At 43.9% G+C, this 13,902-nt stretch overlaps 1 protein-coding gene across 2 annotated transcripts in view; it reads left to right on the forward strand.

Moving 5' to 3' along the window:
- Nucleotides 1–791, forward strand: part of LOC121271151 (vascular cell adhesion protein 1-like) — a 51,139-nt gene extending 50,348 nt beyond the window's left edge. For both annotated transcript variants that reach the window (XM_041176911.1, XM_041176912.1), the window contains one exon: nucleotides 414–791. In XM_041176911.1, coding sequence (XP_041032845.1) covers nucleotides 414–604 — 191 coding nt within the window. In that variant the 3' untranslated portion in view covers nucleotides 605–791. The remainder of the gene's footprint in view (nucleotides 1–413) is intronic.
- Nucleotides 792–13,902: the final 13,111 nt, after the last annotated feature.

A 13,902-nucleotide genomic window follows, 5' to 3' on the forward strand; every position in this document is an offset into this window, starting at 1 on the left:
GATTTTTTTTTTGATTTTTTTTTTTCACGGGACATGGGCATCATAGGCTGGGCCGGCATTTATTGCCCATCCCTAATTGCATTTGAGAAGGTGGTGGTGATCTGTCTTCTTGAACCGCTGCAGTCCATGCAGTGTAGGAACACCTACAGTGCTGTCAGGGAGGGAGTTCTGGAATTTTGACCCAGCGAGAGTGAAGGAATGGGGATGTAATTCCACGTCAGGGTGGTGTGTGGCTTGGAGCGAAACTTGTAAGTGGCGGTGTTCCCATGTAATGACTGCCCTTGTCTTCTTTGTCGAGGTCATGGGTTTGGAAGTTGCTGAAGAAGGATTTGGAGATGATCAGTTGTTTTGTAATAAATATATTTCCCTGGTACTGCCAGTGATTTATGTAATTGTTTTTTATGTTTTCATAGGTCACATATGGGCATTACTGGTGACAGCAGGAGTAGTTGGATTGACCTTGATCTTACTTACAGGCCTTGTCTTGTACTGGAACTGCATTCATGCTCCCCGTAAAAGAGGACATTATCAATTACACAAAACAAAACCCAACAATAGTCCACAGATCCCCAGTGAAAATGACATCAGGGGAACGTTCCCTTAAAAAAACTATTACCTAGTGAGATAACAACAATTATAAACAAGTTAATAAAATGATAATACATGTCTTGAGGAGAAATTTCAATGATCCTGTTGTTGATATTGTTACTGAGAGATGCTGTTCATTGCAATATTAAAGTCAACTTACAGTAATTAATGTACTAACTGTAAGGATAACTGGTTGCTGACAATGCTTGGTTCTTTGGATTGTTTTTGAATTACTGGGCAGCATCTTCTGGTAGCGAGTGGGGACAGGGTCCGCTCGCCGACACGTAAAATGATGCGGGATGACGTCAGGTGGAACTCCCAACATCACCCCAGGTCATTTCCATTTTCAGGTCAGCAGGGGCACAGCCAAGTCAGCTGCGCGCCCGCTGACTTGTCAACGGCCTATTGAGACCATTGAGAAACTAATTAAACTCATTAATGGACCTGCCCATCCAACCTTAAGGTTGGCAGGCAGGCCGGGAGCCCTGGCGGGCTTCAGAAAAAGCATGAAACCTGATCCACGGGCGAGATGAAGTTTCATGAGGTTATTTAAATTTTAATCACATCTTTCAATAAAAGTTATAGACATGTCCCAACTCATGTGACAGTGTCACATGAGGGGACATGGCAGGGAAATATTTTAAACCTCTTTATTTAAAGTTTTACATTGGAGACAATCTCCCGGAGGCAGCACTTAGCCTCCTCCTGACTGAGGGAATCTCCCCCCACAACACACGCCCGCACAGGGAGAGCATAGTGCTTCCGAGCAGACATCACGCTGGGCGGGCCTTAACTGGCGGCACATCCCCAATCAGGGATGCCTATCGAAGGCGCGCCTGCTCCCACACTTCCCACCTCCAACGGGGGGGAAATTTTTCCCACTGTGTTTATAATTTTATTTTATTTTCCACAAACGCTGGATAGTCAGCTGAATTCTTGTGCCTAGGTTCAGCACTGCTAACATCAGAGCTCTATGAAAACAACTTTCTTTCCCGCTAATTGACATAAAAGCTACATGTAAGACTTGCTTATACTGTAAAATAATCTATTTCTGTTATGACTGTTTGCTTTAATAGGATAATTATTGATTCTGTAATGCAAAGTTTCCCAAATACATAAAGTGAAGACTAGATATTAGATAACACTCAATTTTAAAATTCTTGTCCTCATGTTTAAATGCCCCCATGGCCTTGCCTATCTCTGCATCCTCCCCTGGCCCAATGACGCTCCAAGAACTTTGTGCTCCTCCAATTCTGGTTGGTTGTACATCCTAATTTTCATGACCACATTACTACTAGTGGCTGTGCCTTCAGCTGCCTAAGTTCTGAACTCTGGAATTCTCTCCTTAAACGGACGTGCCCGTCTCTCTCCTTTTAGACTCGCCATAAGACCTATAAATTTTGATCAAGCTTTTGGTCACTTGTGCCAGCTGGGTCTCACTTTGTACCATGCCTGCCTCTGAGTCGGAAGACTGTGGATTCAAGTCGCATTCCAGGTGTTAAGCACAAAAATCAAAACTGACACTCCAGTACAATACTAAGGAAGTGCTGCACTGTTATGTTGCCACTTTTCAGATGAGACATTAAACCAAGGCTCTTTCTCCTCTCTCAGATGAAAGATCCTGTGGCTCTATTTTGAAGAAGAGCAGATGAGTTCTTCCCAGTGTTCAGGCCAATATTTACCTTCAATCAACATCTCAAAAACAGATTAACTGGTCGTTATCACATTTCTGTTTGTGGGAGCTTGCTGTGCATAAATTGGCTGCCGCATTTCCTACGTTATACTTCAGAAGTACTTAATGGGCTGTAAAGCGCTTTGAGACATCCTGTAGTCATGAAAGGCACGATATAAATGCAAATTTTTCTTTCCTAATTTCTCATGTGGCTCAGTTTATTCAATGTCATTTCCTCATTCCCCATGATAATTTCTCCTGTCTCTGCTTCTCGGGACCCAGCGTATTTTAGCTATTTCTTCCTTTTTATATCCTTGGAAAGGCTCTTACAATCTGTTTTTATATTCATGGCTAGTTTACCTCATATTCTATTTTTTCCTCAATTTATCAACTTTTTAGTGGCCCTTTGCTGGTTTCTAAAACATTCCCAATCCTCAGACTTACTACTATTCTTTGCAACATTCTTTTAATCTAAGACTATCTGTAACTTCCTGAACAAGCGAAATATGGATCTTAGAAAAACTCAGCAGGTCTGTTGAGGGGTCATGAGGACTCGAAACGTCTACTCTTGTCTTCTCCGCCGATGCTGGCAGACCTGCTGAGTTTTTCCAGGTAGTTCTGTTTTTGTTTTGGATTTCCAGCATCCGCAGTCTTTTTGTTTTTATCAAATATGGATCTTTCTTGCTGAGCTTTTGTTTTTCGGTAGAATATATCTTTGTTGAACATATTGAATTATTTCTTTAAATGATTCCCACTGTCTATTTATCACTATTCCATTTACCCAATTAACCTTAGCCAGCTATCCCCTTATACCTATACATTTGGGTATGTTTAAGTTTAAGATTCTTGTTTGTGATTTGAGTACGTTGCTTTCAAACTTAATATAGAATCAATTGTATTATGATCACTATTCCAACATTTTGGAACTCTTGCCATTTCTAACCTCCACGCATGCTGATTCTACTTCCTGATCATCTGAGCCAAGATCCTTTCTCACTAATGTTCTTATGTCATCCTTTACTATCGGGGCTACCCATCCTCCTTTTCCATTATGCCTGTCTTTTTGCAATGTTGTGTACCATTGAATATTTACTTCCTAAACTTGGTAACCATGAACAGAATTACAACAGTCCCCCGCCAGCGGGTTTGCAATCGAGGATGGCCCTATGAAAATAACGGGTGGCCTTCTCACTTCCCTCCTGCCCACTCCTGATCTGTCCTCCATTTTATGGTGGGCAATTGTCCATAGTTAATGGCCACTTAAGGGCTGCTGCCTGCCCAGCCAGTGAGAGGAGGTCAAAGACAGGGGAAAAGAAACCTGGCAGGTCATCCTGCTCAGGCCTTGAGTGGGAAAGGTGAGGGGCCACACCCCTCTCAAAGGCTCCCTTTCCACATCGAGCACCCTCCCCAAAGATCTGCTCCCACCTCCCTAATGCAGGGTTTTCCCCACCAGCCTCTCCATCAAGATCCCCCAAACTGTCTTACCACCACCACATTGCCCCCCACCACCCCCCACCTTCACGAGCCTACCCTCCCATTGCACTGCAAGACTCCCACACTTACCTCTATCTTGGGTCCAAGACTTAGACTCTGAGAGCTATTTGTAGTCCCAGCAGTGGTCACTTCCCCTGAGACGCTGCTGGGACTATAAATCTGCCAGCCAATCAGATTGGCAGATTGCTCTATGTGGTGGGACATTTTCCAATGTAAAGGGTGGAAGTCCACCTCCATCCAATTAATGCTTCTCAGAGCGTTAAATGGCTGAGGGGCAGCCAATATCAGTGGGGATGCATTCCCCACCAACTCTGCTAAACCATTTATTTGTGCCATTAATTCCTTTTTCTTATTGCAGGTGCTTTGCACATTCAGATAAAAAGCCTTTAATTTTATTTTTTTATTACTATTCCCTGCACGAGCTTTACTTACTGATGTGCTATTATCGTTAGACTCTCTGTTCCTTCCTGTCTCACTCTGATTGTCTTTACCCACATCACAACACTGTTCTATTGCCTCAACTTTTCTCATTGGTTTTCTCATTCTCCTTTCACCCAAATCCTCCCCCTACTTTTGCTAGTTTAAAAACCCATTCATAGCCCTAGTTATACGATTCGACAGAACACTGGTCCCAACCTGATTTAAATGGAGCCCATCCCAATAGAATAATTCCCTCTTTCCTGAGTACTGGTGCCAGTGCCCCATGAATTTAAATCCCTTCTTCCCACATCACTCTTTGAGCCATGCATCTAACTCTCTAATCTGCTTGACCCTATGCCAACTGGCACATGGTTCAGGTTACAGTCCAGAGGCTATTACCTTAGATGTCCTGTGTTTTAATTTGGACCCCTCTTCAAACTCTCATAGCACAACATAATTCCTGGTTCCACCTATGTTGTGGACCACAACATCTGGATCCTCTCCGCTCCCTCCAAGTTCCTCTCCAGCCGTGAGATGTCCTTAACCCTGGCACTGGGCAGACAACATAACATTCGGAGGCACTGGTCATGGCTGCAGAGAACCATATCTACTCCCCTGTCTATATTGTCCCCTATCACTAACACATTCATTTTAGCTCTTGAATGTTTTTTTACACCATGACTGGTTTTCTACACCATGCATGGTCAGTTTGCTCATCCATCCTGCAGACCTTGTCATCCACCAGGTAGCATCCATCTCAAACCTGTTCATCAAAGTCAAGGGCTGAGGCTCCTCCATCGCTACATGCTGGATCCCCATACCTACCTGACTCACAGTCGCAGCCTCCTGTACCTGATCTAAAGTTCTACCCAACCTAAGTGGTGTGATTGTCTCCTGGAACAAAGTGTTCAGGTAACTCTCCCCCTCCCTGATGCCCACAATGTCAGCATATCCTCTTCACAATTCAGAATGCTTCCAAGTTTTGTGCAATCTGCAAATTTTGAAATTGTGCCCTGTACAGCAAAGCCTAAGTCATATATACATGCTGCCTGTCTCTTTACTTCCATTATTTGGCAATTTATCAAGTGCCTTTTGGAAGTCCATACCCACATTATCCTCATCAACCCTTTCTGTTACCTCATCAAAAATTCAGTCAACTTAGTTAAACACGATTTGCCTTTATCAAAACCATGCTGGCTTTCCTTAATTAATCCGGACTTAATTAAGTGACTGGTAATTTTGTCCCATATTCCCAATTCTAAATTTTTTCCTACCACTAAGGTTAAACTGACTGGTATATAGTTGCTGAGTTTATCCTTACACTCTTTTTTTGAGCAAAAGTATAACATTTGCAATTCTCCAGTGATCTGGCATTACTCCTATATCTAAAGAGGACTGGAAGATTATGGCCAGTACTTCCACAATTTCCACCTTTACTTCCCTCAACATCCTCGGAAGCATTCCATCCTGTCCGAGTGACCTGTCAACTTTAAGCACAGACAGCCTTTTTAATACCAGTTCTCATGATAGGTCACAGGCTTGAGTGCATCTTGCTCACAAACCGCTTTTCAGCCTTAGAAAATGGCGAGAGTGACGGTTCTTCTGTGGAAGCCAACCAGAGCCAAGGCCAAGGCACTGTGGGTAGTCCAGCTGCTCAGGTGGGGAGGAAGAAGTGTGGAAGGGCAATAGTGATAGGAGATTAGTTAGTGAGAGGAGTAAACAGGTGCTTCTGCGGCCGTAGACATGACTCCAGGATGGTATGTTGCCTCCTGGGTACCAGGATCAAGGATGTCAGCTCAACATTCCTGATTATAGGGTATTCAGACGAGATAGAGGGGGATAGAAGAGGAGGGGGGATCACAATATTGATCGAGGAATCAACTATAGCAGTGAGGAGGGATGATATCTTGGAGGGATCGTCAAATGAGGCCAAATGGGTAGAAGTAAAAACACAAAAGGAGCAAACATGCTGTTGGGTGTGTACTACAGGCCCCCAAAGAGTCAGAGAGAGATAAAGGATCAAATATGTAATCAAATTTCAGAGAAGTGTAAGAATAATAAGGCAGTAATATAAGGGGATTTTAACAACCAAATATTAACTGAGGTAGTTTTAGTGTGCAAGGTAGGGAGGGAGTAAAGTTCTTAAGTTGCATCCAGGAGAACTTTTACCACCAGTACATCAAAAGCCCAACAAGGGAGGGGGCAGTTCTGGACCTAATATTCAAAAATGAGCCCAAGCAGGGGGAAGGCATGTCAGTAGGGGAGCACTATGGAGATAGTGACCATAACTCAATTAGACTTAGGATAGTTATGGAAAAAGGTAAGGTTGGCCCAGGAATAAAAGTTATAAACTGGGGAAAGGATCATTTTTCTAAGATGAGATACGATTTGGCCCAAGGGAGCAGCTACTTGCAGATAAAATTGTGTCAGAGCAGTGGGAGCATTCAAGGAGGAAATAGTGAGAGTACAGGGCAAAGGGAGGACCAAGTCCAGAGAACCCTGGATGTCAAGGGACATAAAGGTTAAGATTAAGAAAAAAAGAGAAGCTCATGGCAGATACTGCAGTCTCAATACTGTAGAGTCCCTGGAGGAGTGTAAAAAGTGCAGAGGGGAACTTAAAAAGGAAATTAGGAAATCGAAGAGAGTGCATGAGAAAGCATTTGTGGATAGAATAAAGGAAAACCCAAAGGGGTTTTTTAAATATATAAAAAGCAAGAGAATAACTAAGGAAAGAGTAGGGCCAAATCAACACCATAGAGATAATCTGTGTATGGACCCGGAAGAAGTGGGTACAGTCCATAATGAATACTTTCAATCATTCTTCACAATGGAAAAGGACGATGCAGGTATAGACATCAGAGTTGAGGACTGTGAAATAGTAGAGGAAATTAACTTAGAGGGAGAGGAGGTACTAGCGGGTTTAGCAGCATTAAAGGTGGATAAATCTGCAGACCTGGATGAGATGTATCCGAGGCTGTTGAGGGAGGCAAGAGAAGAGATATCAGGGGCCCTGGCAATAATTTTCAAATCTTCTCTGGCCACAGGTGAGGTGCCAGAGGACTGGAGGACTGTTAACATTGTCCCATTATTAAAAAAGGGAGGAAGGAATAGACCAGGAAATTACAGGCCAGTCAGTCTAACCTCAACAGTGGGGAGGTTACTGGAAAGAATTCTGAGGGACAGAATATATCTGCACTTGGAGAGACTGGATTAATCAGGGACAGTCAGCATAGATTTGTTAAGCGAAGGTCAGTTTTGACAAATTTGATTGAATTTTTTGAGGAGGTAACCAGGATGTTAATGAGGGTAATGCATTTGATATGGTCTACATGGATTTTAGCAAGGCTTTTACTAAAGTCCCTCTAGCAGACTAGTCAAGAAATTAAGAGCCCGTGGGATCCAAGGCAAAGTGTCACGTTGGATCCAAAATTGGCTGAGAGGCAGGAAGTAGAGGGTGATGGTTGAGAGATGTTTCTGTGACTGGAAGTCTGTTTCCAGTGGGGTTCCGCAGCGCTCAGTGCTGGGATCCTTGCTGTTTGTGGTGTACAAAAATGATTTGGACTTAAATGTAAGGTAGTAAATCGTGAGGAGGATAGATGTAAACTGCAGGAGGATATCAATGATCAGGCAGGCAGAACAGTGGCAAATGGAATTCAATCCGGAAAAGTGTGAGGTAATACACTTGGGGAGGGCTAACAAGGCAAGGGATTACACATGAATGGTAGGACCCTGGAAAGTACTGAAGATCAGAGGGATCTTGGTGTACATATTCACAAATCCTTGAAGGTAGCAGGACAGGTTGATAAGGTGGTTAAGAATGCATATGGGATACTTGCCTTTATTAGCCGAGGCATAGAATACAAGACCAGGGAGGTTATGCTGGAACTGTATAAAACGCTGGTTAGGCCACAACTGGAGTACTGTGTGCAGTTCTGGTCACCACATTATAGGAAGGGTGTGATTGCACTGGAGAGGGTGCAGAGGAGATTGACAAGGATGCTACCTGGGCTGGAAGTTCTGAGCTATGTAGAAAGATTGGATAGGCTGGGGTTGTTTTCCTTGGAGCAGCGGAGGTTAAGAGGGGACCTGATAGAAATGTATAAGATTATGAGGGGCATAGATAGGGTGGACAGGAAGGCACTTTTTCCATTAGTAGAGGGGTCAATAACAAGAGGGCCATAGATTTAAGGTAAGAGCTGGAAGGCTAAGAGGGGAGTTGAGGAGAATTCTTTTCATTCAGAGGGTGGTGGGAGTCTGGAGCTCACTGCCTGAAAGAGTAGTTGAGCCAGAAACTTTTATGACATTTAAGAAGTATTTAGATATTCACTTGTGTTGCTATAGTCTCCAGGGATATGGGCCAAGCGCTGGAAAATGGAATTAATGTAGTCAGATCTTTGTTGACTGGTGTGGACACGATGAGCCGAATGGCCCTTTTCTGTGTTGTAAATGTCTATGAGTCTATGAGTAATACTCTGATCGACAGAAAATACTTTTCTTAGTTCTGTTGAAGGGTCATGAGGACTCGAAACGTCAACAGTGCTCTTCTCCGTCAATGCTGCCTGACCTGCTGAGTTTTTCCAGGTAATTCTGTTTTTGTTACAGAAAATACATTGTGAGAGAATCAAGACCTTGGGGTCACTGTTTAGATTCTTGATAAGCAAGGGGGGGTGAAAGGTTATTGGGGGTGGGAAGGAATGTGAAGTTGAGGTTAAAATTAGATCAGTCATGATCTTACTGAATGGCAGAGCAACCATGAGGGGCCAGCTGGCTACGCTTGCTTCTAATTAGTTTGTATGTTCATATCCCAAATTTGTTTCTTAACACGACCAATAACCTCATGCCATTTTTATACATTACAGCACATTCTCTGAAGAATCACAGTCCTTACAGGAGCGTCCATTGTTACTCCCAGCTTCCAATGGGCTCTCTCCTCCCTGTTTCCTTGAGGCGTAATGCCCAGTAACCATCAAAGGTCCTTTCCCCGCAGTCTTCCAAGAAATCTCGAGCTGACCTCCACTCTGGTGATTCCTTACCCTAGCCATGCAGGTTGAATTTTCCAGCATCCTTAAATCTTTGCAGGCTCCATCTCCTCAACCACAGATAAGTTCCCACCAGTATTCTGCCTGCTATTTAAAAGAGAACAACCTTTTCCCCTACTGCTCGCAGTAGCTGTTGGTTCCCAGTGTCTCTCTCCAGGATTCTCACTCTGTCTGTCTCTGTGTTTAGGATTTTTAATCAGACAGCCTGAGAGTCTGAGTCTGCAATAGCAAGAATAGCTGCCTCTCCCTTTGTGTTCAGGTGTTAAGCCTGGCATGGTGACTTCAATAGTAGATAATCAAAAGATGTCACAGACAAAAGAACACAGAGGTGTTGAAGTTGGTGATATTATCTAAACGAATGTGCTAATTAAGAATAATTTTAATATTCTTAATTAGCACATTCGTTTAGATAATATCACCAACTTCAACACCTCTGTGTTCTTTTGTCTGTGACATCTTTTGATTATCTGCTCCTATCACTGCTTGCTTGTCCCTATAACCACCGTCCCCTCCACTTCTCTCCCCCCACCCAAACCCCACCCCCCCTCACCTTAAACCAGCTTATATTTCACCCCTCTCCTTGGATTCACCTAGTTCTGTTGAAGGGTCATGAGGACTCGAAACGTCAACTCTTTTGTTCTCCGCCGATGCTGCCAGACCTGCTGAGTTTTTCCAGGTAATTCTGTTTTTCTATATTCAGCTTGGTTCTCACTCATATTATCAACCTGACTTCTGTCATATAAATCCTTTTTATGCTTCATCATACTTTCTATCCCTTTCAGTTTTGTTTGTCCTACCTTTCCCCCTTGTGGAACCATACCTCTAATGTACCTGAGCCACCTCCTCTTTAAAGATAGCCCATAGTTCTTCCAAACTGATTGAAATGAGCCTTCCTCCATTTAAGTATTTTTAATCTAGATTTCGCCTTCTCCTTTTTCATAGCTAAACTAAACCTTATGATACTATGATTCATCTATCCATGATTAGCCATAATTGACGAGGAGCCCTAGGCATCTCTCTCTGCTCACTACAATTATACATGCTGCTGTTACTCCTCACTCCGTCCGATTTCTGATGTTGTCTACTCATCCAGTCCTTCTCTGTCCTCGCCTGTTCTTTCCTGATGTTTCACCTGTTATTGACACCAACTCGACTCTCACCCTGCCTTGTCCAGTGGTCATACTTTCTCAATTTCCACTAAATTTCCAGCTAAAAGCCCAAGAGATGCTGAGTACAAAGTAATTGGTTACTTGCTCTGTCCAGCTGATTCCAAGGACCCTTCACCAGAGCCACATTTCAAAAGCTGTAATCTTGTCAGCCTTATTGAGGGTGCAGCTCTGTCATCCATACATCACAATGCTCCATACCAGGCATTTTGCTAGTTGCTTTTTCAAGTGCAGGTCCATGTTGGATGCCCTCCCTACTTCATTTAGCTAACATGTTGTAGAGCGGGAATCTTTTTTTTATTCACTCATGTGGCTCTCTAGGCCATCGTTTATTGCCCATCCCTAATTCCCCTTGTTCAGAGGGCATTTTAAGAGTCAACCACATTGCTGTAGGTCTGGGGTCACATGTGGGACATTATTGAACCAGATGGGGGTTTTACATCAATCGGCAATGATTTCACAGTCATCATCAGGCTTTTCAATTGCAGTTTTTTATTGAATTCAAATTTCACCATCTGCCATGCCAGGATTCGAACTCGAGCATTACCCCCGGTCTCTGGAATACCAGCCTAGTGACAACACCACCATGCCACCATCTCCCCCAAATTGCTAATCTTGTCTTGATTTCACTACTACTATTCACATTTGTGGTCACTTTCAATCCCAGAAACATAAAATTCTCCAAAACACACTTCAGAAACCCTTCACCTTATCTACCCGTTACACTACTATCGCAGCCAATATTAGGATTACTGAGCCCCCCCAGTATCACTACTCTATAGTTCTTACACATCTCTGTAATTTTCCTCCTATTTAGCTCATCCACATCTTTCTCACGAGTTGACAGGAAACCATCACTGAATTCAGTTTTGCTCAAGCTCCTTGGTGTTGTACTTGGTAAAATGCTGCCTTGATTTTGGGGGCAGCTACTCACCTCTCCTTTGGCATCAAGCACTTGTGGCCCCTGTTTAGATCCAGTCTGTGATATCTGGTTTGAAGCTGAATGGTTCGAGAGGAACCTGAACTGAAAGTTAAAGGTGTCATTTGATGGCACTGTTGATGTCTCTTTTATTGATGATTGGGAGCTAGCTGATAGGAATGAAATTAATCAGATTATATTTATCCTGTTTCTTCCTTACTATTTTATTCTCCATGAATAACTGACTACAACAGGAGATATATTTTCCTTTTAACTAAAAGAAAATCCAAAGTGAACACAACCCAACTTACTTGTTCCTGACACTGTGCTTCTACTAGTGACTAAATGTGCCTTTATTTTGCATCTTCTAGTGCTTCTCCTACTTGAAGCTTGAGGATCAGTATCACAAGAGTTGGTTGACAGCTCTTTTCTCCTAAAGTTTCATGGAATTAAGGGATCCTCCAACCTACATCGCCCTCCTGTGAAGGTATCTCTGGAGCTTGTTCATGGACTGTCTAATGTTTCCCCTGCATCCCACTGGCAGGGTGCAGAGGGAGAAACCCAGAAGCTTCACATATGTTACTGTCCTAAGAATGGTAGTGTCAGTTTTTTAAAAATTATTTATTTCAATTTCATTTTTATTCATTCATGGTATGTGGTGAATCGCTGGCTGGGCCAGCATTTATTACCCACCCCTTGTTGCCCATGAGAAGGTGGTGGTGAGCTGCTTTCTTGAACCGCTGCAGTCCATGTGGTGTTGGTACACCCACAGTGCTGTTAGGAAGGGAGTTCCAGGATTTTGACCCAGCGACAGTGAAGGAATGGCGATATATTTCGAAGTCAGGATGGTGAGTGACTTGAAGGGGAACTTCCAGGTGGTGGTGTTCCCATCTATCTGCTGCCCTTGTCCTTCTAAATGATAGTGGTCGTGAGTTTGGAAGGTGCTGTCGAAGGAGCCTTGGTGAATTCCTGCAGTGCATCTTGTATATGGTACACACTGCTGCTACTGTACGTTGGTGCTGGAGGGAGTGAATGTTTGTGGATGTGGTGCCAATCATTCGGGCTTCTTTGCCCTGGACAGCATCAAGTTTCTTGAGCGCTGTGGGAGCTGCATTCATCCAGGCAAGTGGGGAGTAATCCATCACGCTCCTGATTTGAGCCTTGTAGACGGTGGACAGACTTTGGGGAGCCAGGAGGTGAGTTACTCGTCACAGGCTTCCTAGCCTCAGACCTGCTTTTGTAGCCACAGTATTTATATGGCTAGTCTAGTCTAGTTCTGGTCAATGGTAACCTCTAGGATGTTGATAGTGGGGGATTCAATGATGGTAATGCCATTGTACGTCAAGAGGCAATGGTTAGATTCTTGATGCATATGGTCATTGCCTGGCACTTGTGTGGCATGAAAGTTACTTGCCACTTGTCAGACTCACAGAATCTCACAGTGCAGAAGAGGCCCTTTGGCCAATTGAGTCTGCACCAACACATGAGAAACACCTGACCTACCTACCTAATCCCATTTACCAGCACTTGGCCCATAGCCTTGAATGTTATGATGTGCCATGTGCTGATCCAGGTACTTATTAAAGGATGTGAGGCAACCCACCTCCACCACCCTCCCAGGCAGCGCATTCTAGACCGTCACCACCCTCTGGGTAAAAAAGTTTTCCCTCACATCCCCCCTAAACCTCTTGCCCCTCACCTTGAAATTATCTCCCTTTGTGACTGACCCTTCAACTAAGGGGAACAGCTGCTCCCTATCCAACCTGTCCATGCCCCTCATAATCTTGTACACCTCGATCAAGTCGCCCCTCAGTCTTCTCTTCTCCAACGAAAACAACCCAAGTCTATCCAACCTCTCTTCATAACTTAAATGTTTCATCCCAGGCAACATCCTGGTGAATCTCCTCTGCACCCCCTCCAGTGCAATCACTGGGAGACAGTTCTCCCAAATTGGACGCTAACCCCCAGATGCTAGTAAGGAGGACTTTGTAGGGTGGTGGTCCATCAACCTAGGCCTCAGGCAGTCATTGTGCAGACGGGGTTGTCTGTCTGGTTTCATTCCTTTTTTGAGGCTTTGTAGCAGTTTGATACAACTGAGTGGCTTGCTAGACATTTCAGAGGGCTTTTAAGAGTCAACCATATTGCTGTGGGTCTGGAGTCACATGTAGGCCAGTAGGGCAGATTTCCTTCTCTCAAGGACATTAGTGAACCAATGGGTTTTTACAACAATTGATATCATTAGTCTGTCAATTCCATATTTTTATTGGATTCAATTTCCACCATCTGCGGGATTCAAACCCAGGTCCCCACAGCGTTAACCTGGGTATCTGGATTATTAGTCCAATTACAATACCACTGTGGCACCACCTCCCCTCCAGGCAGGACTCCTCCAGATACGAACTTCCACTGGCGCTAGCCCCATGTTATGTGTCCCAACTCATTAGCAGGATCAATGTCTAACCTATCAGATCCTGAAGACCCTAAGACGCAGCAGCAGATCCCAGCTGTCAGGGTCATAAAGTTGGGAAAAGCAAAATACTGCAGAAAAACACAGCAGGTATGGCAGCATCTGTGGAGAGAGAAACAGTTAACCTTTCAAGTCTG

The sequence above is a fragment of the Carcharodon carcharias genome, chromosome 30, assembly GCF_017639515.1.
Source record: "Carcharodon carcharias isolate sCarCar2 chromosome 30, sCarCar2.pri, whole genome shotgun sequence".
Taxonomy (NCBI): Eukaryota; Metazoa; Chordata; class Chondrichthyes; order Lamniformes; family Lamnidae; genus Carcharodon; species Carcharodon carcharias.